This window comes from Genypterus blacodes, unplaced genomic scaffold (genome assembly GCF_046128005.1).
Source record: "Genypterus blacodes isolate CSIRO-AG114 ecotype Tasmania unplaced genomic scaffold, CSIRO-AGI_Gbla_v1 ptg000119l_1, whole genome shotgun sequence".
Taxonomy (NCBI): Eukaryota; Metazoa; Chordata; class Actinopteri; order Ophidiiformes; family Ophidiidae; genus Genypterus; species Genypterus blacodes.
In genome coordinates, this window is record NW_027466922.1 from 552,294 (window position 1) to 577,273 (window position 24,980).

The 24,980-nt window shown below is 43.7% G+C and overlaps 2 protein-coding genes and 1 long non-coding RNA gene across 5 annotated transcripts; 1 reads left to right on the forward strand and 2 right to left on the reverse strand.

Annotated features, from left to right (window-relative positions):
- Positions 1-294: 294 nt before the first annotated feature.
- ark2ca (arkadia (RNF111) C-terminal like ring finger ubiquitin ligase 2Ca) lies at positions 295-12,800 on the reverse strand. The gene is made up of 8 exons (XM_076162048.1): positions 12,649-12,800; positions 5,741-6,041; positions 5,523-5,648; positions 5,236-5,365; positions 5,040-5,144; positions 4,831-4,926; positions 4,554-4,654; positions 295-4,022 (listed from the first exon to the last, which is right to left on the reverse strand). The coding sequence occupies exons 1-8, from the start codon at positions 12,707-12,709 to the stop codon at positions 3,905-3,907; spliced, it is 1,038 nt and encodes a 345-aa protein (XP_076018163.1). The 5' UTR covers positions 12,710-12,800; the 3' UTR covers positions 295-3,904.
- Positions 12,095-20,675, forward strand: LOC143009950 (uncharacterized). The gene is made up of 3 exons (XR_012964752.1): positions 12,095-12,290; positions 13,745-13,791; positions 20,585-20,675. It is a non-coding gene; the product is annotated as an uncharacterized LOC143009950 (long non-coding RNA).
- Positions 14,836-24,731, reverse strand: ark2n (arkadia (rnf111) N-terminal like PKA signaling regulator 2n). Of its 3 annotated transcripts, XM_076162045.1 has the most exons (5): positions 24,490-24,725; positions 22,838-23,739; positions 17,773-17,943; positions 17,184-17,295; positions 14,836-17,073 (listed from the first exon to the last, which is right to left on the reverse strand). In XM_076162045.1, exons 2-5 carry the CDS (start codon positions 23,673-23,675, stop codon positions 16,884-16,886), a joined length of 1,311 nt encoding a protein of 436 aa, XP_076018160.1. In that variant the 5' UTR covers positions 23,676-23,739; positions 24,490-24,725; the 3' UTR covers positions 14,836-16,883. The 3 variants fall into 3 exon arrangements, with proteins under 3 accessions (XP_076018160.1, XP_076018162.1, XP_076018161.1); XM_076162047.1 differs by lacking the exon at positions 17,773-17,943 and having other exon boundaries at positions 24,490-24,724; XM_076162046.1 differs by lacking the exons at positions 14,836-17,073; positions 17,184-17,295; positions 17,773-17,943 and adding an exon at positions 17,950-20,941 and having other exon boundaries at positions 24,490-24,731.
- Positions 24,732-24,980: the final 249 nt, after the last annotated feature.

A 24,980-nucleotide genomic window follows, 5' to 3' on the forward strand; every position in this document is an offset into this window, starting at 1 on the left:
GATTACTCAGGAAATGAGACCAATTTTTACATTTATTGTGTATTTTTTAAAGCATTATGTTCAGATGTATAAGATGAATCCTGCACTCAAATACTGTGGCAATATTTCCTTTAAACAGGTAAAAATGAATGTGCCATTCTTTGTAAACGTCATATGTCAGGGATGGGTTGTTTTATAAAAGATGAAAGAGTTTTGTAATTCAGCTGATTGTGTCGACTGGAAGCCACCAAATACAAGAATCCAAACAGATACTTGTCGATTTTTTTCAATTTATTACAAAAAGAGCACATACAAAAGGATAATATACAAGCCATGAAATAAAATTAAAAAACAAAAACAGAACAGTTTGGGTTTAGCAATGCAACTTTTGAAATCATTATTATTAGTAGTAATAAATAAAGTACAAAATTCCACCAAATGTGAATCTAACATTTACCCATAATATGCTCATCCATTTCGTCATCAACATACTCATCATTAATGAGCTATTGCTTTAATATTAATGATAAATAGTTCTATTTTCAGATAAAATATCCTATATTGAAAAACATTGCGCAAGTCACAGCTAAACAGCAGATTTTCATACGAGGATGGCGGCAGCCCTTTCACTGGCACTTTTTGGGATATTTTCTCTTCAGTTGTGTTTTTCAGATTCAAGCAGCAGCAAAATGAATATTTTTTTGTTATATTCTTTGTATATATTTTCACCATATGCTATTAAACCATCGAGGCTATATTGAAACCTGAGAAAACATGCATTTTTAGAAAAAGGTTGTGCTTTAAATTCCTCTGTCTGAGGGAGCAGAGAATGGTGTCTGAGAGGAGGAGGGATGGACGGAGAGAGCAAACTCAGAGAGGAAATGGGAACCAAATAGGACATGAGGTCATAGAAGGAAGAAGAAGGACGATGTGAAGGTAGGTAGATAACTAAAGGATTTGTCAAGTCCACAGTGAAACATGCCTCTGCAGGGTCAGAACTATTTCCACAATATGTAATGCTCTTGATTTCAACACCACAAACCAGTTTGGTCTGTAATGTTGTAGATAATGGCTTTTGTGGAAACCACTCAAATGCTCCTCCACTTCCCATTCATTGACTCAATATGGAACCAATAAGGCATGGTGGCTTAATGAACTGATTGTTATTAATGGTTTAAGTAACATGGAAATATCTCCTAACACTTAAAGCGAGGCACTTGTAATGCTTATGTCTATAAACCGTTTGGTGGGGGGGGAAAGAACTGAAGAGAAACAATGGAGGCAGAAAGATGGAGAGAGCGACAGGGGAAGGAATCTGACAGGAAGCATAGCAGAGAGAGAGAGAGAGAGAGGGACCATGCTTCACAGGTGATGGCAATAAGACCCATAGTGCATTGTGAAAAGCAAAGCGTTAAAAAGGTGTGTGAGACCGTGACCTGTTACTACCTTTTTGCCAGTGAGAGGGTTCCCATATTAAAAAGTCGAGTGCAAAACAAGACAAGGAAAAACACTAAAACCAATTCACTTCATTGCAGTTTGTCCACTACATCACAGCATGGGGGATCAGAGGAATTGCATTGAATGGAATGTAACCAAGATCCACAGCACCACATATGTATGAGAGAGAGAGAGAGAGAGAGAGAGAGAGAGAGAGAGAGAGAGAGAGAGAGAGAGAGAGAGAGAGAGAGAGAGAGAGAGAGAGAGAGAGAGACACTCAGCCTTGGACAGTAAACATGGCACAGCCAGCTTGGGGGAATCAAACAGCAGGACTTTTTTTTTTTTTCAACTTTCCAAAAACACAACTGCATGCAAAGCATTCCCATTTAAAACAATGCAAAAATGAGGTAATAGTTTTTCATAGCATTTTTGTTATTTCTAAATAAATAAATTATGATTCAATCGCCGAAAAAAAACTATATAAAATTAAATACATACCCACAATATCTACAGTTAGTAATAAATTATGATTGTTAAATACTTAAGGCATCTCAAATGACAACACCCTGTGTAAACTATCGAAACTTCCTCACAGATGACTCCACTACAGGAGGAGGCAGCGTCTACACCGGCAGCGCACAACACAGGGAGAAGAAGGTGGAGAGCGATCTGTGTTAACTGATCCCTACTGGCCCATCAGGCCTTTGGGGTCCCTGGGTCAGGTCGGTATGCGTTACTGTTTCAGTGCATAGGACAGTGAGCGTCCTAAAGGCATCCTGTGGTCATGAAATGTCAGTAGTAAAGAAATTAAAATCACAAAACCAAAGAAGAAGAAGTGAAGGTGTGGAGTCCTTTTTGTTTTTCATGGCCCTAAATGTGGTCTTGGTGTTCTCGTGTCTGTGTGTGCTGCCAGAGCGACGCGGCCTCCGCCTCACCACGTTCTACATGTTCTAGCGATACAGCATAGCAACCAGCATAGCAACCACAAGGGGAGATCTGTCACACGAATACACAAGATCAATACACAAGCTCCTCTCTCCGCCGAAAACACTGCATGAATCTATACCTAAATATAAACCAACGCAAATGCAATACCGACTAAAACTTTGTTGCTATAACTATTGTAACATGTGCTTGTTCTTTAGGCAATAAGGTAAACATCAAAAGTGGGATCCCATGGTTGCCACGGAGAGGACAGGATGAACACAAGCTACAAGTCAGGGGAAACATTCCGCTGACACTGTGCTCATTTTTTTGTTTGTCAGTGTTGAGAGGATCGTCACAGCTCAGATGAAGCTCAGTCACCATCACACGTCTCTGCACCTTCCTTTTTTTTTTTTTTCAGAGAAGCTACCAAAGCTAACAGCCCAAGTCCACAATGAAACATGCATTTTTAGAACACACACACTGATCCACCAGACAGAACCTCCATCTGCCAGCTCCCTCCCTCACGCCGCATCACTGCAGCGTGCCACAGCCGCCGTTTCCTTTTTTCTTTCCATTATTTGGCTCTTTTATATTGTATAAGCCCTCCGCCGGCCGTGTTATTACAGCCATCTGACCGTGGAATGCGTCGGAACGTTGCACTTTTAGGTACATCCGCACATTGTGTAGGTAGGTCAGAGCGCACACGTGGAACCAGGCCACGTCACACCAAAATGCATTCTGGTAAAACACTTTCCACCTATTTTAAAACAACTTGAGCGCCTGGTTTGCTTGACGGGCAGTGAGGGAGACCGACTCACACTAAGCCAAAAGGTAAATGTACAACTGTATTGCAAAATGTCAAAGCAGCATGACTGAATTCAACACTCAAGCTGGTGCTTTGCCCCTAAAACGGCGTGACAACCCACCATTATATCACTTTGTCGGTTACTGCTACTCTACCACGAACACGAATGATCTTTAGGTAAACATGGCGTCAGAGCGTTTAGTTTGTAAGCTTTCTTGCGTGGCTGAATATTCACTTTGATTGAAAGATGTTTGAAAGAGAGAAATATATATAGAGAAAGAGAAAGTAGCCAGCTCAGTGTGGGGTTATATGTTTTCCACTCTCAGATAGTAATTCATGGCTTTAAGGACATGCTACACAGCCCGGGCTACCTACAGTACAACATCACGACAGTAACAACACCCCACTTACGACCAGCAAGCTACGAGTAAACCCTGTGTACATGAGTATGTGTGTCTGTTTGCGTGTTTCCAGAGGGATGTGCTTCTATATATAGAGAGAGAGACAGAGAGTTCTTCACAGCCTCCCATGCATGTTAGTAATCCCAGCTTGGCTCAGTAAAGCGTGAGTCAGAGAGGGGAGGAGGGGACGGGGGAGGGAGGGAGAGAGGGAGGGAGGGGGCGATGATGTCACGTGAAGTCTGGAGACATTTGGCAAAGCACCCGACAGGGCGAGAGAGGCCGACGGGGGCCGGGGCTGGAAGAAAGCGAGAACCACGCCAGGGTGATGGAGAGACGTCGGGTGGGTGACGTCTCATCAGCTGTCAGGGTTCAGTTGTGTTTCGATGTCGACCCGGCAGATGGGACACTTCCTGCTGGTGGCCAACCATTGGTCCACGCAGCCCTGGTGGAAGAGGTGCATGCAGGGCAATCTCCTAAACGAGCAAACAAGAGAGAGAGAGAGATTAGGTCAGCGTTCTGTCCTTTATTTCAGAATTAGTGCTGCATGCAAGGAACATCGGAAAACATTGGGGGGTTAATTTTGTTCTTTCAGGCATGTAGAGGCGACTTGTGCTGAGTCATGGATCCAGCAGCTCCCTCAGACAGCTGCCACGCCACATGCAGTAACCCGACCTCCTGCTGCTGCTCTTCATCCCCCTGAATGTTACTCCTCAGCAATTAAGGCTTAAATGTGTGTCAGTGAATCTGCTCTGAATATGTTAGACCTGGAAGTCCCATTGAAATGGACCCAGATGACATCCAACCGAGCCTCGGTTACTTGAATGGATGCTTGGACGCCACATTACTGTGAGTGTCGTTTCTTATACGCTCCCTTGTGGACGCACAGGGGGCAAAGGCACAAGCATATATATACGTGCTAATATAGGTCATCCCTCAGAGGAAACCTGGCATGTGCAAGCTTCTGGGGCCAAAGGGCTTCTCAGTGTCTTCAGAGTGTTTCTAACCTGACGTCCTCTGCGTCCTCCAGCATGGACAAACAGATGGTGCATTTCTCATCCACATCTGTTTCCTCCTCCTCTCCGATCTTCAACTGCAGGGGCTTTCTCTGTTATCAGGTTACAGAGAGAGAGAGAGAGAGGGGGAGAGAGAGAGAGAGAGGGAAAGAGAGAGGGCAGGGGTCAAACAAACCATCTGATCCCTGCTACTCTAAGTGTAACTCAGCAGCTGTTGAGACTTATGATCCTCCTATTAACACCCAATAGTAAAGTGTGTCTCCTCTACCTTTTTGTATTTGTGTGGGAAGGTGAATCTCTCTATGGTGGTCTGCACAGCGCCTCTGCTCACGGTGCCCAGACGGTCCTCCAGCTGTAACAGCTCCTGACGTAAAGCACGAGACGCTTAGAAAAAGGTGACTTCAAGCTTCTCTACATACACCAGGCTTAGACGCAGCGGTTGAACAGCGCTGAGGATGTGATTAGAGTGTGTTTTACCTCATAGCTCTCTCGTACAGCAGTGGCGTGCCTGGAAGGATTCAGACTTTGCAGTGCCAACAGGTGCAGCTGGGGGTACGGGTAGTTTCTGATTTCATGCACAACCTAGCAGACAGAAAAACTCTTAAATCGTATCGCGGCAATTTAGATCAAGCAAAGACCAAACAATCCCTCAAAACAAAAAGGTCTGCCTTACCACTTGTGCAGAGGAGGTGTTCCTGGGGAAGTGGTGCATTCGAGGGGAGGTCAAGTAATGCTGATAGTGCTGTGGAAGCTGCTGGAGCTGATACTGCTGGTGAGGGAGGCCAGCATCTACGCTCAGATCCCTGGGGATGGACAGACGGACAGACAGACAGACAGACAGACAGACAGGTTTCTACATCAGCAGACGTCAGGAGCAGTGACAGTGAAAGGAGTGAAAGGAATGGAGAGACTCCCACATGTGCATACGGGATCATTTCCCAATCTCCAACATTGACTCACCAGTCGGTGCCCTCCGCCAGGTATCGTGGCTGTTGTGTCATTGGCTGGGGAATATGGAGGGGAGGAGAGTACTCGTAGCCTGGGCGCAGTCGGTGAGGGTTCAGGGGAATACGCTCCTGGGTTCTTCTGCACAGGGTGATAAGAGAAATTGAAGCTGAATGACACTTCACTGTGCTTACACCAACAGTGAGCTCTATCTCCCTTTGTTCTAACCGTACCTGGAGTGTGGGAGGATCCTGCGGTGCTGCGCTTCCAGGAGCTGCTGCTGGATGAGGTATTGCTGGTGTAAAGCCTGAGGTAGGAATGGAGGCCCCTGCACATCCTGGAACTGAGGAGGCGCGGGCAGGGCAGTGAGGGGCGGATGGTGGGCCGGGGGCAGGTGGGTGGCCAGGCCCGTCTGGGGGGTCTGGCCAGTGTGGCCCAGTGAGAAGTCGGCCGAGATGGGAGCCTGAGGGGCGCCCAGGTGAAAGTGTCGGCAAGAGGTAGCATGGCTGTGTTGATGCCTGGTGAAGTGAGCTCCTACAGGGAAGAAATGCAAAGGATTATAACACACAAACGCACAAACGGCAGCACTTTTACTCAGGCAGACGCAACAGACACCCAAAACCAACCATGGCTACCATAATAAACCTGTACCACTTTCTAATAAAACATTCAAAACACGATCTAATATCATTAAATCAATATTTTCAATACATCTGATTCAATAAATAATTGATTTGATGCTGTAGATTAGTAAAAAGGTAACTAAATGAACTTTTCGGTTTGTCAGGTTGAGAAAAATGTGAATCAGTTGTTTAGTTTTAAATGTAATTGTAAAGTTTCTCTCTCTGCTTGTTGTTCTCGTTAAGGGCCTATTACTGATCTATAAATAATTGATGAGTGATTTCTTACCATTAATGAGGCCACTGGGTACAAATTAAATCCTTCCTCCGTACTGTGTTTAACAAGAAATTTGTTCCGGCCAATCACACACACAGAGAAAGCATAAGAAAGAGGAGTGATCTCACACAGGAAGAGACAACTCAAGACAGGCAAAACACCAGATGGAGACACCGTGAGTCTAAACCCACACACAGATCGGCTCTCATGGCTGGCCTTTGGACTTGCCGCGGTACAGTCGGGAGGAAAGATGTGGGATCTTCGCTAACAGCCTGCGGCGCTTCCCAGAAGATCTACAGCGCCAACGGACGTCCACCATCCAAATGGAAAGAGACAATATTTAACTCTAACTTCTCATTGAAACTTCTAGAACTTGAGCAGCGTTGATGGCTTGGGCCCTTACAGAGGCTGAGGTGAGGTAATCCTTCCTTTCCTCCCTCCCTCCCTCCCTCCCTCCCTCCATCCCCGCCGCTTCTATCAGAGGTGGACAAGACATGAGGCTGTGTGGCGGCCGTGCTGAAAGAGCAGGGTATTGATTTGTACCAACATGATCAATACAAATTACTCCCAAGCTGAGAGAAGGGGGTGGGAGGGAGGGTTTGAATGGGGGGCTAGACACAGACAAACACGACTTCGGCAACTTCCCATTAAAGGTGTGCAGCTTTCTGGGTACATAGACCAGTGTCTGGGGGACAGAGTGTCCACATAAGTCTCTAAGTCATACATGAGCAGCGATCTCCGAGCGTTTCATTCAATTAAATATTGACTAGCAACTGCATTGTTGACTCTTTTTTGACTGTTTTCTTTTTTGGTCATGACGCTGGCTCTGCTTGTTATTGTGCTCGCCTGGATACAGCCTCAGGGCACAGGAACCCTGTGAACCTTAGAGCCATCAGCAAACACAATGTTTGGCTGAGGAAGTAGAGCAGAAAGGACAGACCTTGGATTTGGATTGGCAAAGGTCTTGGTCGCTGCTGTGTGAAGCCTGTGACCCAGTGAGGGAGACGTTTGTAACACATAGAATGATGTGCATTAGAAATCAATGTAAAACACTTTATGGTGGTTAGTATTAATGTAGACATTTTGAGGTAATTGGCTAAATGCAAAATAGCAGCATGGTCCTTTAATACCTCAACCATTTCACTGCTTTCACACCACTAACCATCATTTTTTGTTGTTACAGCTTTAACTTTGACTTCCAGCTATAAAATGTCTGCGTGGTGCAGAACAACACACCCCACGTCATACACGTACAGACACACACACACACACACACACAGACATACGTGCTCTCAGGCAAACATCGTCCACCTCTCCTCACCCCTGTGTTGCTGCACTAGCAACCCCTCCCCCATGGAGTAGCTGCGGCATGGCATCTCTCTCTGAGTGACATCCCAGTAAGCCCCGCCCAGCCATGACTGCAGCAGTCTGACATCAAACCCCCCTCTCTCTCTCTTTCTCACACACACACACACACACACACACACACACACACACACACACACACACACACACACACACACACACACACACAGCCATCACTGCAGTTTAATAATCACACTTCCCCACATCCATAATCCTGTGTTTTGCAGGTCCAGTGGGAGTCCAGACCACTGGACCTGCAGTGTGTGTGTGTGTGTGTGTGTGTGTGTGTGTGTGTGTGTGTGTGTGTGTGTGTGTGTGTGTGTGTCAGTGATGTGAACAAATAATGATTAAGAATAAATAAATAAATATTTGTGCACTGATATGTGATAGAAATGTAATTAATGTATGATTCCAAACATTCCAATGATTTTTATAGTCAATGTCACTGAATTAGTGTATTTTCCAGACAAATGGCATTGTGGGTAGCTAAAAATGTCAGGTAGCGAAAGACAAGTGCACCGCATCACGACTTTCATCCCAAGCAATCATCTCTATGAGACAGAGACTTTTAAAACTAAAAGAAAATAAAGAGGACTTTTACACCAAAGTCTTAGAGATGTTTGTCCAGAAGGAGAGGCGAATGGACTTCATTTACAAGAAAAGGTAAGACATGCATACACACACTGCTGTACAGTCCACCACAAAAATTAGAGACCCGCGCTTTTAAATAATAAATAAAACAATTATATAAAACAAGATAAGAAAATAGATTATTATTGTTATTCTAAAGAATAAAACTACATTTGTCTTTTTGTTGTGGACTGCTTATACTTTCATTTGTATTGAAGGAGTATGAATTGTGGAATTGTGATGTCAAATGAACACACAGAGGGTGCAGCAGAGCAAATGCGCTCTCTCAGAGCAAACATTACATACAGATACATTTAATGTTACTTCTACTCTGTTGAATATATATATATTTGTAAATCTGACTTTGTAAGTGTCCGTGCCTCCCCAGCCACAAACCTCACCGCACGTCACTGCACAGTGTGTGTAGTTTATCATTGCTATCAACACTACAACAGCTCATTTGCCTGATTATCACATTCTCAACCAGAGTGATAGACTAATTAAAGAAGTGAGCCACCGTGGCCTCCAGCTGGACTGAGACCTTAGCATGCATTGACCTTGATACTGTATGTTGATCACATAAGGACAGAATGCTGAGTGTGAGAAACCAAGACTGCTGCTGTTACCACTGTTGAGTTATGTGAGAGTTTGTTGCTTGTAATCAGAGGAGAAAGCTGCATGGTAAAGACAGCTGCTCTCTGTTATACCTTGTGCCTGCGTATAAATAACTCTGACTATTTTAAACATTATGCATGGATGTGAAATATCAAATTGCTCCAATGAAGCCAGTCAGGAGTCCCTCAGACTTTGGAATTCTGGAATTGCCCAGTTTACTGTATGTTTGAAAAGTACAAGTACAGTTCAACACACAGCAGTATGTGTGTGTGTGTGTGTCTAAGTACAGTGTCCAGTTCCTCCTTTAAGGTGACGTTTCTGTGTGATGAATTGTGAAGCTGAGAATAACCGTAAAACTCAGAAAACACATTGCAACTGGAGCATAAACAAATACAATAACAACTCGTAAAGCATATTTGTATGATTGTGCTGCATTAAGCACAATTTAAAGCTCTACATCACATTATTTTCCAATGGTTCCAATGGCAACTAGAAGCCTTGAATGTTACTAACTCCCTGTAGCACAGAACCAAAGGCCGTGTCTGCACCTGGATGCTTCACAATGTGACACTAATTGGACTTGATTCTGCTCTTCAGATCCATATGGTTTGCTGCTGGAGTAGAATACAGAGTTACGCTTAAAAACAATGTGTATACATTTGATCACAATCGAGTTCAATCGTCTACATGAGCGCCGTGGTTTGTTGTTTTTTGTTTGTTGTTGCCATTTTACAAGAAAGGAAGGAATAAATGAAAGAGGTCAATAGGTAATAATCATATTATGTTCTGTGCGTGCTGGTAATTTGCACAAGATCCCTGATAATCCCTGGAAGAGACACGGAAGCAGCACTTAACTGATGATAGTTGCCATTTGAGGATTAAATTTGTCATTTGTCATCACGCTACACTGATGAGCCTCGAAGGACGGAGCGGCACAACCTATAAGAATTTAGTCTGGTGTTTTTTTATGTATATGTAATGAAAAGGGACAAAGTGCTTCTCGTCAGTTCATCTGAGAGAATGGGGCTTGACACAATGCAGCAAAATACGTGTAAACCATTTCAAAGTTAACCCAAACTACTTAGGATGGAGACCAATGAGTAACAGAGGCGATGGAGACCAATGAGTGACAGAGCCCCAAACCTCGTCATTCTGAGTCGTAAAGGAAATTTTGATTGCCCCCCGACCCCCGAGTAAGCACAGCAGCAGTTTGAAGAGCCTCTGTCAAAGACAGCTGAGAAATGAGAGCACATATAGAGTGAGGGGACTGTTGTGTGAAGGGAGGAGGGAGCACACATGGAGAACAGCAAAAAGCACACTGAAGGTTAGGGAAAATACTACAGTCTTTATTGGAAATTATTAGTATGAGTGGCACGGTGTGAAAATAGTAATATATTCTATGTAACCATAGTAATATCATGCAAATAAAGACCAAAGGCAAGGCCTGACCATGCTCTCTGTAGGGTTAACAGAACAGAAGCAGCATCCAATGAGTAGATGTGTATGCTTACAGCACATTTCAGTACAGCAGGGACATCTCTACACAAAGATTACATTGGAATCTGCTCTACAATGTGAAAGAAACAAAGTATAAAATGACCATGCATTAGGATCTAATACAAGAACATAAGGTAGAAAAACCACAACCAAAGAATAAAAGACATCTTGATTCTAAAAGGAGTTCTACAGCAGTGCAGGATATACACATCCCTGTAAAATGGATAGCATTCTGAAGGTGTCTGAGGAGAGATTTGAGAGGGGACTGTGCATGATAGTGGACCAAAAGGGGGGGGGGGGGTTGAATTGAATTGATTGAAATGGCAAGATGAGTTACATCTAAGTCTCACCAATGTGTTGCAAGCAGCTAAATTGACTCCATTCATGTAGCAGGAGCGGAAGCTTTGGTGCTCTGTGGATAAAGGTTCACACCAGCGACTGAAGACACCACTGTACTGTGACAGGTGCAGTGGGCCAGCAAAGAGCCAAATGACTATGGGCTGTGTTCATATAGGTAATGGCCAATGGCTTGATATGGTTTACTGGGTGTGATCGCAAAACTATGTCACTTATAACTAAAGCTTAAGGCACAGTGCACCTCCATCCAATTACAGAATGGAAAGGGGTCAAAATGTATCCACTTTACAGAAATTTACAGCAGAATGTAGTCTATCCACACTGAATGGGACAATCACAATGACAGTTTGTAGTAAAGTCTAACGCTACAATGGGTTATTCACTAAAGAGCAACATGACAGTTGAAATAAAGACAAACTGCTTTCTACAGAAGGTGTTATTCTTTAGTCTGTTACACAGAAGGATACGGTATGAGTGGGAACTCTGTTTTAATGCCAATGTCGTCTTCAGATGGAAAGAGGAAATGAGGAAGAAGGGGTTCACAATACAGCTAGATGCAGAGGACAGGCAGAGGCTACGGCAGACAGCAGCAGATGATCGTTAGCTACACAATGGAGGGGGACAAAGGTCTGAGAAATGCGGAATGTAGAGCCAGCCTCGATACTATGGAACAGGAAAAAAGAACACAAATAAAAGCACAATGAAATCATTGGTGCTACGGCATGTATAGTGTAACAATGCACGTCAAATTATTGGCTTACTATTAATGTTATTGTTATCATTATGACATAATCAGCACAGATAAGCCTGCTGCAATGGAGGGGGGTTATTGTTATTATGGCCAATTGGAACGAGTGCGATTCTTCATGCAAACAAAGCGGGACCGACAGTGGATTTGTACGTTCCGATTCTCAACCAGGCAACAACCATAGATGTTAAAAAAGACAAAAGGCACCATTTTATACACTATGTTTATCATCGCCATCCGTAGATTCTGGCGCATTTCAACGGGAGGTATTTGGAGGAAAACACTCTCTCGCTATTTTAATTAGCTAATGAAGTCGCTTCCCAACGGTGGAGCGTGAAAATCAGTAGACTCGTTCGATTGGTACACAAACACAAACACAAAGGGTAAACAACAACCAGTGTTGTCACCACTCGGGGTGCAGCTCGCTCGCTCGGCCAAATAGAGATAAGAGAGAAAGAGAGACAGAGAGGCAGAGAGACGGAGAGAGAGAGAGAGACAGAGAGAGAGAGAGAGAGAGGGAAGCAAAAATAAAATCACAAGCCCGTTGACATCCGCTAATCGTTAAGAAAAGTCAAATTAGACCGTAAACACACCACGCACCGAGAGGGGAGAGGACGGGGGACCATGAAGCAGACAGCAGCACCGCGTTAGCCACGGAGCAGCACAGCTGAACGGTAAGAAAGCCGAGCTGCCATTTGACAGCTGCAGTCACTCGGTGCTGTTATTAGACCTCCCTACGCATTCTGGACATGTGTGTACATTTAGCCCCTCACATGTGTTCTACCAGCCACACCGATCACGCTTTAGTTTAGTCTGGAATTGGCTTACAACTAAAAATCAACGCGATCCGACTGTTAGTTAGCAAGATGGCTAACGTTATCTTTAAGCTGGTTTCTTTCTTCTCTTTCTTTTTTTGGCTAGCAGGTGTCACAGCTCCAATGTTTACATCATTTGCGGACATTTAAAGAAACGCAGAGAGAAAATGTAAGGGTTTAACCAACAAAATCAAAAAATATATATAACTAGTCATACCTCTATTTCTAACTGAGCCGAAGACGGGAAGAACCAGATATCCAACATGTACTAACACCATCGTGGGTCCTTTGTTGTGTGGGCAGCCAGCGAGACAGATGGTCCATGGAAATGGTCTAAGCACTTTCAAACACACGAGCTGCGCTGCCTGCACACACTGGGCACTGCAGCCAATCACAGCACTCGTCGGCTCGTCGCCCTCTGGATTTGGCACCCGGCTCAACCAATGAGAACGCAGCAGGGGGCGGGGCATCGGTGTATAAGGACAACCCATTCACTAAATCCCCATTTGAAGGGATTTTGTCCCTATAAGACCCATATATTGTTAATTTGCATTCGTCTGTGGTACTTGGTGAGTTTATAGTGTTATTATGCTAGTTTATAGTGTCATCGCATTCATAATCAACTGTGATTGTTTGTAAAATTCTGACCTTGGTTACAATAATCTAAATCCTAAATCCTCAAATCCTGTAGAATAGATCTGTCTCAGGATCTCACTACAAGCAACAGCAAACACATAATCATTAGGGGATATAGGTTGAATAACATATAATTATTAATATCTACATGCTTTAAAAAACCCCACCCCTTCCTAAACTAATATGGTTCACTTTCCTATACGACACAAAATGGTGTATATGACTCACTTTTCACATACAAGTCCTAGAAATCTCAGAGTGTTAAGCCTGGAGGGGGAAGGAACAGATGGGCATGGGGAGGCTGAGGGGGTCACAAAACTCTGAGCCCCATATGTCCTCTTCTTACAATTCCCACCATCCATTGCTTTGAGCCTGTGGCGCTAAACAAAGAGCCTTCTTCAATGGTTTTCTTTAAGTACAGGTCAGACCCATGCAACCAGTGTTCCCTTTAAGTTACACATATCTCACTTCAAATCAGTATTTCATGAACATTCACGTACAACATTAATCCAATAAAGAATGGTAATGATCTGCTAACTTCATTTCCTGAATCTGTCAGAGAAAGTATGACTTTTTCCTATGGATCGATATAAGAGGCACATATAGGAGCAATGCTTGATATTCTTGGAAAAGTATTGCACTGAACAACAGTTTCTGCCCATTTGTTGTTGCTCTAGTTTGACCTCCAACTACAATTTTGCATTCCAAAAGCAAATACTCACTGGTAAGTAGTTACACACATGTTATTATATTGGAGTAAGGCCCTCTGGTGGTGGTTTGTTATTAACTATAGTCATCTATGATCTTGAACATACCTAATTATTCTTGCAAAACTAAAATTGTAAGGTTCATCATTGTGAGTAAGATTAGAGGAAGTGGAAGGATGTCTTTTAAAATGTGAGCGAAGCAGCAGGATTCACTGCTCCTCCACTCCACAGTTCCCTGTAAAATTAGCATACAGCTGATGTCTGCCCCGAGGGTGAGTGGAGATAGTAAAGGGCCGTGGTTTTGCAGAAAGGCTCTGCAGACTGCATTGCTCCAGTCTTTCATTGTCCTCTTCATGTGAACTCCATATGTCCCCCCAGAGGCAGGTGTCACAGCACGACCTCTGACCCAGCATGAAGCTTTTGTGGGTGATGGTGAAGTTGCATTATTCAGTCAGGCAGTTGTCTAGACTATTGGGCTATAGAACAAAAGGACACAGGGCATTCCTTTAGTATTGCACCTATGCTAACTAACTGAACATTATGATACTTAATTTAAATACATTATCAACTCTTAACAGGTGAAAATGAAATCCCAGCTCAGAATATGAGTTAATATGAAAGCAACACTATTCTCTACTGTACTGCCAATTTTCAAATCCAGGGGACCTATAAAACTAAAATTGTGGTGATAAACTAAAAATAATGCCTATAGCTATGGTTTGTCCAGAGTTATATTGTGGCTCTTAGTCCCAAACCTGAGTAAATTAACAGTTACAGTTAGTTGTTGATAGATGATCAAACTATAAAGTCAAATGTTTATCACTTGAATTGTAATTGTTCCTCCTTAAGCTTTATCCAGCTTCTGGGAATGAGTTTATACCCAATTCCAAAATGCTATGATGCCGTAAGGGTCACTGATCCCGTGCAGCGACAGAGTAAAACTTCTATGGACAAAATAAAACACAAGAGCAATCATTAAATAATCATCTATTTATTTAGTTTTAAAATAGCTTTTGTTCTAGAAACAATTTCAAGGATGTCAAAGACTTGCAGAAGCAACAAAATATTAACACCTCTTTAATTTAAAAATTAATTTAAAATACTGACAGCAAAATAACAGAAAAGGATTATGGGGAAGTTACTTGTAATGAGGATATCTGAGAGTTGAGGTTAAAGATGTGACCAAACATGATCTGAGTGTCACTGCCCCCCCCCCTTTTCTAACCAAGTCCCTATCCCTAAAGACATTAATACCTTTCTTAACATTTCATAGTAAGCCTAAGGAACAATAGCAAGATGGATTGAGCCGCTTTGCATGCAAGAGTGCTCATAAAAAAAGCTGTATATACGTAGGTTCACGTGAGCGGATTTTGTTGACATACTGGATACTTTATACTCCAAAGACATCCAAAGTCCAAATATCTAGACTTACCAGGCAATTTTTATCATCATAAAGCTGGATGCAAAATTCAAAACATGTTAAGACGACAAATTGAAAAACACAAATGTCATTGAGACTCTGGTTGACTTCATGTTTATGATTTTCCCTTTCTGTGACCAGCAGACATAAAATAATTCACTTCTCTAATCGGGCTTATGAGAGAAGATGTTTATGTAACATGCCAGAACATTAAGCCCAAGCATAAAGGTGTGTGAAATTGGATCATTGATCAAAATTTACCAGCTTGGCTGCAGTACTGACAAAAATAAACCCACTGGAAAAGAGCAAGCGAGCCCTGAGGATCCGGGCAGAAAGAGTTCATACAGTAAGTCTCCGTCCTCTAGAGCCCCGAGTGTGAGCATCACCTCAACACCACCAACCACCTATTATATAAGTGCCATAAAGTCACATCTATTATTAAAATATTTGTTGTTGACATAGCAAAATCCCCTACTTTAAAGGTAAAAGAATAAGCTTTATACTGTATATATATGTATATATATACGAGTCTCAAAGAAAATAGTGCACATTTCAAGGCATTCAGGCCGTCTCTCTTTGCAGTATTCAGAGGAAGATACATTTCCTCAGTTGTTATAAAGGGTCCCCAGAGATTGAGAGGAGTTTGCATTTACTCGGAACAAGCATGCAAACCATAAGTGCAGCCAGTCAGCACAGCGGGGTCGTACATTCACCTGGAACACACACACTAACACCACAAACTCCTGGCTTCCAATTTTGAATGTGTCTGAACAGAGGTCCATGCAGTACTACTTGAGAATGAAGTAGCGTAGCATTTCATTTCATTTCATTTCATGTGTGTGTGTGTGAGTGTGAGTGTGAGTGTGTGTGTGTGTGTGTGATGTCATCGGAAGTCTGACGTTAACCAGTGGTTTTTCTGAAGTCAAAAAGGTCAAAACAGATGGTGATGTAGCAGACAGAAATTGTGTAAATTTAAGCAAAACCACAATCCTATAATCCCACAGCAGCACCAGAACACACACACACACCTACGCTGGGTACTGCATCATGAAGCAAAGCTCCCAACGCGCTCTGAACTCAATGTGAAACCAGTGGTGAGACTTTTGAGGACAAAATTGACACTAAACGGGTACAAAGCAAAGTCGGCTAATTATCTCCTGTCTAGTGTACAGCAGGAAGTACAACAGCTGCCATTTTGTTTGACTGCAGGTGGCTGCAGATGGAAAATAAGCAGTTTAGTGTGTAGTGCAGCAGATCAACAGCAGCCAGGTCGGGATACTGACCACTTCAGGTTCTTTACTATATAGCTTGCAAGCACACAACACAAAGTGACTACTTAAAGCCATTATCACGGGGCAGATGAGGTATTAAATAAAGGGAGGATATTGCTATCGTTAACACTTTAATCGCTCTAATATTTCTACCTGCACAAGAAGTGCTTTGACATTTCATTACAGGTTTATCCTTTCTTAAATTCTCATAGCTGATAAGCCAGGATCAGGGAATCACTTCTGTAGAATGGCTTTGATACATTTAACTGTTCCAACAGCGAGTTGCAAACAGGAGCAGGAAGAGTCCACAAGCAGTTACAGAGGTTTCAGGGTTTCAGCTATAATACGGAGGCGAGGCCAGAGGGGCGAGGAGGACCGAGAGGAAGAAATAAGGAGTCTTCAGTGTACACGTTATTTTTCAAAGTAGGTATTTGTGTCCGGCGTCCTCGTCCAGTGTGAGGTCCACAACTTCAGGAGGGGAAACCCAGTTAGGCTGCGGGGAAACAGTAGTCCAGAGCTGTGGCTGCCTTGTGCTGTTTAACTGCTCCACCGGGCCTTTCTTCCAGGAGGACAAACTCTTGATCACCCCTCCACATGGATGGGCACAGCTGGAATTAAAAAAGAGGAAAAAGACAGTTGAATAATCACATTCTATACCAAACGACTGAAATGCAACTTTGTGTGTGTTTCAACCTGCCTAACAGAGGATTGTCATTACCGTGCATTCTCTTGCACTCCCACTATTTCCACTTCACTGTCCGAGGAGCCGATGCTAATCTGGCCCTTGTGTTGAGAACCCTCCTTGTGGGACGACTCGGCTCCGACATGACCTGAAACAAGAACAAGCCAAAAAAACCTCAGTCACTCACTGTACAGAAGAGCCAAACAGTGGAGAGCTTCAGGCCTTGCTGACACACAGAGACAACAGCTGCTTGGACACAAAGACAGAACATTGGACTGGACACTTTTCCGAATAGCTGACTGGATGGCATGGAGTGACACATTGTACAGGACAAATAGTCGACTTGATATGTTAGGAAAAAAAAACGCTGGGCTTGTCAGTCATGAAAGGTCTTTTGTGGCTTGATGCAATGCAGAAAGACTTTATATAGCACTAAACACAAGCCAGGTGTGTGTGTGTGTGTGTGTAGCAGAGGGTGGTACATCAAAGGTATCTTGCTGAGATTTAAGGAAACCATTTCTCCAAAGCACGTTGCATATTGTTGACACCCATGCCTCTACATGTCTCGTCTTCAATGAGAGGAGTAGAAATTTTCAGTTGAATAGATACCGGGTTTGTAACTGACCTGCGAGAGAGCCCAGAGCTCTTATACACCCAGAGTGAGCTGCCTTATCCTGGCCTCTGTGTGTTTTTAGCTCATGCTTTATCACCGTGGCCCGGACTGTCTCCACACTCATACTCTCCTGGTTAGAATCAGTGTCTGAAATATCATAGTGACCCACTACTGGAGGCCCGTCTGCAGAAAACAAAGAAAACACTTCATTATTCAAATCATGCCTGGCAATCCCGGGGCTCTGTTGGGAACCGGGCCGTGACACTGCAGCTGTAATCCTGCCAGCTGTGACTTGACGGCATACACACCTGACTTTCCCAGATGCAAAGACTTAAACTAACAAGGCTTAGAGAGGATCAAAGGGACTAATGCGGGGCATTTGTCTTATTAAGTCAATGGTAGTAGTTCTCCGTCTCAGACTTCCATCCAAAGCTACACGAGTGACTGTTACATGTTGGATCGTCGGCTACATTAGGAGAGCATCAAAGACACCTTTAGCAGCAGTACATGTTTTTCAGTCTCCATTTATTGCTTTTAAAATAACAGCCATTCACATAAAAACTACACTAGAATACAATCATTACAAAATAATCTAAGTGAATGAAAAGAATAAAAGCAAGACAATACAACGATAACTCCCTAGGAGAGGGGGAACATGTAACTTTGTTCTACCCTGTAAAAGGAGTCCCTGGGAGAGAGAGACACACACACACACACACACACACACACGCACACACACACACACGCACGCACACACGCACACTCAAGACATGTGCATGTATGTAAATATGTACGGGGATCATCTGCACAGCATGTACTATGAGTGAGCACTGCCAGTGGATAGCTGTTGGAATAGGCAGGTACCAGGGTTACCAGAGAAAACAAGCACTTGTCAAAGTCCGAGTCACAGAGAGACAAAGGACTCATGTAAACGGGGGATAGTCTCTTTGGTAAACACGGACTCTCCTTCAGTGGTGGTATAATACACAGCTTGTGATTGTGTAACAAGACTCTCCTTTACCATGTTGACGACACAGTTGCAGTAACAGTTGCTTTTAAAGGTAACGTTCAATTTTTAAACAAAGGGCAAGACAGCAGTTGAACTATGAAAGCAAAATGGCAAACTGTGCACGTGAAAGAAAGGCAGGAACACTGAAATCATATGAAACAAAACCACTAGGCCGAAGGAAATCAAATAGGCCTACAGAAGAAAAGATTCATCAGCATAACCAAAACTATACCTTACACACACACACATGCTGCTGATCAAACTCATTTGGCCTTGCACATTCTATATACTAATATACATAATCACATGCAAACAGGAGGGGAAACGATGCTCTCGGCTGAAATTATTGTAGAACTGGCAGACGATATACAGAGAAAATGCAACACTTTCAGACATCCTAACTATAATTACAATTAGGCCAATTTGTCAGTGTGATTAGTGTTTTGGGGTGTGATGTCATCTACAGCTGAAACTCTAGCTGGAGAAAAGGGGGGGGGGGGGGGCGCTGAGTGGGAGTGATTCCACCCCCAACAAGACCACCGGATCTGAACCAGAGAAGGCCACTTGATCACCTGGATCAGTCAGTCTTACACATTTGAAATCAGTAAACATTGTCATGCACCGTGATGCAGCTGCATTACTGCCGTCTCCCTCACTTATAGACGCCCGGGTTGTCGGTATAAGTCTGAAGCTGCAGAACGCGCAGCTTCTTCCGGGGAGAAACGAGCCAGGATGGCAGATCAGTGCAAATAAAGATCCACTGGGTGATATCATACGAGTGAAGTCTTTGAGGCTTTGACATTTTCAGCCATAACCGCAAATAAAGAACACATGCCTTATCTGGTGTCAGCAATCTATACATAGGCTACTGAAAATAAACATTGGGAGTCATTCCTCCCTCACTAGTTTCATTTGTTACTGCACAAAGGCAGCGATAGCAGCAAATATAACAACAAAAAACACTGGAAAAACAACAAACTAATCGACTTACCTTCCTATGTGTTAGAAAACAGCCAGAAATTATATGTTAGAATTTTGCATTTACTGTATATTTACAGGCAAATCTAAAGTGTTTAATATCCTAATGTTTTGATGTTAGTAAAGCTATGCCACCAAAATAGTGTCGCTAGAGTGTGTAGGTTAGAGATAAGGTCCTGTGTCCACTTGAACCTGATCTCTCTAGAAATAGCTCGGTGTATGTCTTTACGTACGATTCCCGGCGTGAATTCAGAATGGCAAGGCACATGCTATTTATGCGCCAGCAACCTACTCGGCATCATCGTCATGGCCACCCAGGTGCTGTGAAGCACATTGTGTATGAATGACACGGTCAGCTACTCTGTGGGCGAGTGGCTGCTTCAAAACCAATCAAAGAAATATAAGAATAAAAAATAAAAAAAACAGGCCAAACAACAAGCATTACATTAAGAGCCCTGACTCAACTATCTATCTAAGTGTGTCCCATGTCCATGTCACAAATGCTGCAGAAATCAAAGGGGGCAAGTTGAATTATTCAGAAGGTCAAATCTCACAGTGATTCAGAACACTGAGCCTCAGGTCTGCACAACCTGACCTGCCAGGGCCCAGCAGCAGTTGATAGTGTATCAATTTGTCCTCATACCATTAACTTACACATACCCAAAGCCATGCTGTCTGCACTAAATAGTTCTATACTTGGTAAGCTGACAGTAGGAAACTGCGAGGTGTTAACGTACAGGTGAGAAATCTAAACATTCAAGAGAGCAGGATCTGGAACAGCTAGATTTCCATTTGGAGTGACCACTTCAGGTAGAATGTTGTTGTTGTTGTTTACAGGGGTGGGGGTGAGACTGTTGTTCTCTCGGGCCAACATGTAGGCCGCCATGGTTTCCGCGGACTCTGACGACGGCAAAAAGGAACTGGGGGGGGAAGGCCGTGCCCCTCTTGAGGGCTGCTGCGTTCCCTCCAGCGCATCGCTCGAGCGTTTGGACGAGTCGTTGTCCGAGTCGAGGTGTGCGAGCTTTTCCATCCAGATGCGGAAGCGCTCCTCTGTCTGGCGCTGCATCACGGCAAACCGTGTCATGGCCTCCTCCAGAACACTCCCGATGCCATTCCTGTCCCACGAGCCGCTGTCCAGCAGCCCATGAATCTGGGCACCCACTCTGGATCTCTCCGATGCACGTCTGAAGCCAGCTTTAAAGACATTGAGGCCAAGCCATAAGAAAATACAGTAGAACTTTCATGCTTCGGAGGTGGACTTTTGATTTAAAGAGAAAATGACTGTTTTTTTTTTTTGGTTACGTGCAGAACGACTCTTTCATGCTGATGGACAAGATCATGCAGTTTGTAGCACTCAAATCCGTGCGAAATGTAAAAATGACTGAAAGCATTTTATGTTTTACAGATCCCTAAAACACGTTAAGTGGGTTTCTCCGGCTTTGGAAGTCGTATTAACTGCCGAGACTGAAGAAAATACAACAAAAATGAATACCAAACCTTTACATCAGAGGAGAAGGCAATAGATATATCTAAAGAGTACTAAATCTTATAAAAATAGGTCTTATTATGAGGATTACTATGAGTCAGCAGTGACAACCTACTGCAGAACACGCCTCTATGTTGACTAAAACGACACCACCGCACTGGAAATGAATGGCTGAAGCTCAACAATAATATAAAACCAGTATTAAACCAAGACCTAGCCTTTGAAGTGGGCGAGGGTTCAAACAGCCTGAGAGACGAGACCAACCAACCCAACAGGTTCTATACAGGGAAAACAAATCCGAGTGAAAGCATCAGCTAAATGTAAAGATGCCGACTCCTCCGATAACAGCAGCTGGCAACCAGCCCCGAAATACCAACCTGCTGGCAACAACTGATGAAGAACTCAACCAAGAGATTTTGCACAATAGCCACAACATTTGAGGTAACAAAGACACGCTGGTAAGCATTTATACCCATTGCACTTCCGTTACCCGTTACCCATCTCTAGTTTCTGGGAGGCTTAAGAGTCAGACAATGAAGTTCTAATTTGCTTTAGAGCCGGCCTGAATAAAGCCGCATGTGCACTATGGTTTTCAAAGGAAATAAGACAAGAGCTATTGTGAGGCCTGGGTGCTGCTCAACCAAATATATTGAGGCTAAAGCTTGTTAACACAACTTGAAATTACAGCCGGCGATAGATCTTGACCTATAGAATGTTTGATTGCTGGCACACAGATTTGATAAAGACAGAGAAGCACCACACAGGAATGTCCCTAGTAGCCTTTAGGCTCATAAAGACTCGATCCAATTTAACTTCCTTCAACAGGAAAAGCTGTACAAATTAAAGCGGCCCATTAAATACAGGTTGGAGTTAAGCTATTTTAAATCAACATACTTACACTAAACAGTATTTGTTCAGTCTTGCAGATCAGACTGATGCCACACACTGAGCTCATATTCAATCTTCTATTTAAAGCAAAAGCTGAAGATATTGGCTGAAGTGCAGAACTCACAATAAACGGTTATATTAACAACCAATCTGTAGAGTTTGGTATGGGTTGAATAATGTCAACTTGATTTCCACAGCATGCAAACAATGGGACAGAGTAGCAACAAAACACACATTTCTACAAGTGAGCAGGCTTATGACCCAGCACACATGGACATAAACTACATAAACTGTTGATAGATAGAATATGAAGACGGATGATGAGTGAGGAAGAACGTCAAATGCAAGTAAGAGAGTGAACCAACAATAGAATGGGTGTTTTTGTAGCATAAAGGCTTTGTGCAGGCCGGTGGCGTCTGCCTTCTCCACATGCCAATCAGAATCAGAAAACCCTTCATTAAGCCCAAGGGGAAATTGCTTTAAAGTGAGCCAACTGGCTGTTGCCCGGAAATGTAAAGGTTACGCAATCAATCGGCTTCTAATTGATAAAGCTTTGATGGTTTGTTTGTTGAATAAACATACATGTGGCACATCTCTTCCCTGCTGTGACAGATTCATGTTTTCTAAAGTACTTGAGTGACAACAGTGGTTGCTACTGCTATCTAGTGCACCGACAGACACTGAGGTAAACATGTACGGTGAACACGGGATGTTACCTGGGATATCTGTGTTGATTGTCTTGCTGCCCCCGGAGGTGTCGTCGTCGTCATCCTCAGAGGAGCTGGTGCTGGAGTCGCACGTGAGCTCGCTGTCGCTGGTACTGCTGTCCTGCAGCAGGTTGTATTTCTTCCGTGCTGCCGCCTCCCGTTTCTGCCTGAGCAGGCGTATACGTTCCTTGTGTTTCTGGCTTCGATGACCTTTCGCCTTTGATGCTTTGCCGTTTGTTTGCTTCTCCTGCCCTCCCGTCGCCAACCCGGTAGGCTGGCAGCGGTTTTTCTTTGCCGCCATCGCATTGGGCGGCATTTCGCTCTCTGAACGTGAGCGCCGGGACTTCCTCCCCGTTGCGGTCACAGCGGATGTTTGGCCTCCCGCTGCCTGCCCAGGATCAGTGGTAGCTTCCATGTTGCTGTCTTCCTCCTGTCCTTTAGGACGACCGGCCCCTTCTTCCCCTGAGGACAGCGTGTCCGAGTCGGCAAGGTGGCCACTGGACGAGGGGGAAAGCATGCAGGGATTTGAGGAGTCACTCTCATAAATATTGCGGGACACAGGCTTGTCACTCCCTGTGGAAGCATTGCGGGACTCTGAGGAATCTTGATGGAGCTCCTTCATCAGACACGGCAACGAGAGGAGACCCTGTTCGCCCTCAGTATGCAGGGGGCTGTCTGCCTCCTTTTCCCTCGGCGGTGAGCTCGTACTGGTGGTGGTCTCTGTCTTTAGATGTTCTTCCTGCTCTCCCTGGACTGAAGCAGTGGATGATTGTGGTTCAACAAGGCACTCTGGGAGGTTCTCTGCATCCACAAATTCCTCTGCCTTTTCTGAATCAGCCATCTTCATGCTAGTTGATCCCAGAGGCCAATGGTCCAACACACATGGACCAATGGGCCAGGACAGAAATCACCTGATGGAGAGACGGAGCACTAAAATTCAATTCACATTATGGTTCTGTTAGTTGCAGAACGTCATTGCTCCCCATGGTGGCTGTATTGTCTCACATGTGCCGTAGAATCAAGATAAGTGTCATATTCAAGGTGTCTTCCATGACTTTCAGTCTCTACTTTGGGATTATTACACGGTCAATATCTGTTTAATGATGGCATACACGGAGCACCAAGGTTTAACTAGGCAATTTTTGCTAAACCATCAGCAACTCATACAACACGAATACCACTTTGATGAAAATCAGAGTAAGATAATCAGATATAGATATATAGATTACAATTCAGCTACTTTCAGCGAAAAACGACTTAGTTATACTTGTACAATTTTAAATCTCCTGCGATTATTTATTAACATCCTTCAGTCAGCTAACTGACAGAGATATGTCCAAAAAATGTTATCTAAAACATACATTTACATTTATGGTGTCTGAATGAATGACTTTCGCTAGCCGAGTCTGTGGCTAGCTGAGGTGAACCAGGCTTTGGCTCCTGACACTAATACTTTGACTTGGTGAGGTCATAATTACAGCCCTCAAACTTGGCGAGAAGACGACAAGTCATGGAAAAACATATTCAAGTTGCAGGACAGCTGCTTCACAAGAGCCCAAAAATGGAAGCAGCGTTCAGGCGCCCAGAGACGTAATAGGCAGGCTAATGCTAACAGAAGCTAAGGGCTAATGTTACCTCAGTCAGACCGCCATCCAACTTACCGCGATGTTAGTTAGACACTTCTATTCCCAGGGCCCGACTTTCTGACATTGTCGGTAACGTGTGGCCTTTGAGATTTACGGAGCATAAATAAAGCGCTGCAAAACGATACTTTACTCCGCTCAGGCTTGGAATAAGTGGAATGGTTTGCGCTCGCACCTTCGCGAGCCGTGTTAGCCACGGAGCTAGCTGTGTGTTTATTTTAAAATGTCTTCCATCAGTCGCCCGTCGTTCACAAAGCTACGTGCGCCATTTCCGGATTTTTTCGTCAACGAGTGCCCCTGTCGGTCAAATAGAAGTATTGCAACATGGGGTTATAAGACAAACTGTTCTCTTACAAATTATGTAATTATATCCAATAAGACGAGAAAGGAATTATCTAAATAAATAATAAAATAAATAAAATAAAATAGATAAATGCAAAAGATTACTTTGTAATAGTCGGTCACCGCGTGGAGACTTGCAAGACTGCAAACACTGAAGCAATATCATG

Bases quoted from the DNA above. Each gene is read 5' to 3' on its own strand.
- ark2ca (XM_076162048.1), bottom strand. From the start codon at position 12,709: ATGGTGTTAGTACATGTTGGATATCTGGTTCTTCCCGTCTTCGGCTCA. The intron at 5,649-5,740 runs GTACGGTTAGAA...CACCCTGTGCAG, and splicing joins AGGATCCTCCCACACTCCAG to AAGAACCCAGGAGCGTATTC. The intron at 5,145-5,235 runs GTAAGGCAGACC...TCTGTCTGCTAG, and splicing joins ACACCTCCTCTGCACAAGTG to GTTGTGCATGAAATCAGAAA.
- ark2n (XM_076162045.1), bottom strand. From the start codon at position 23,675: ATGAAGATGGCTGATTCAGAAAAGGCAGAGGAATTTGTGGATGCAGAG. The intron at 17,944-22,837 runs GTAACATCCCGT...TGTTTTCTGCAG, and splicing joins AATCAACACAGATATCCCAG to ACGGGCCTCCAGTAGTGGGT. The intron at 17,074-17,183 runs GTAATGACAATC...TTTTAATTCCAG, and splicing joins GGAGTGCAAGAGAATGCACG to CTGTGCCCATCCATGTGGAG.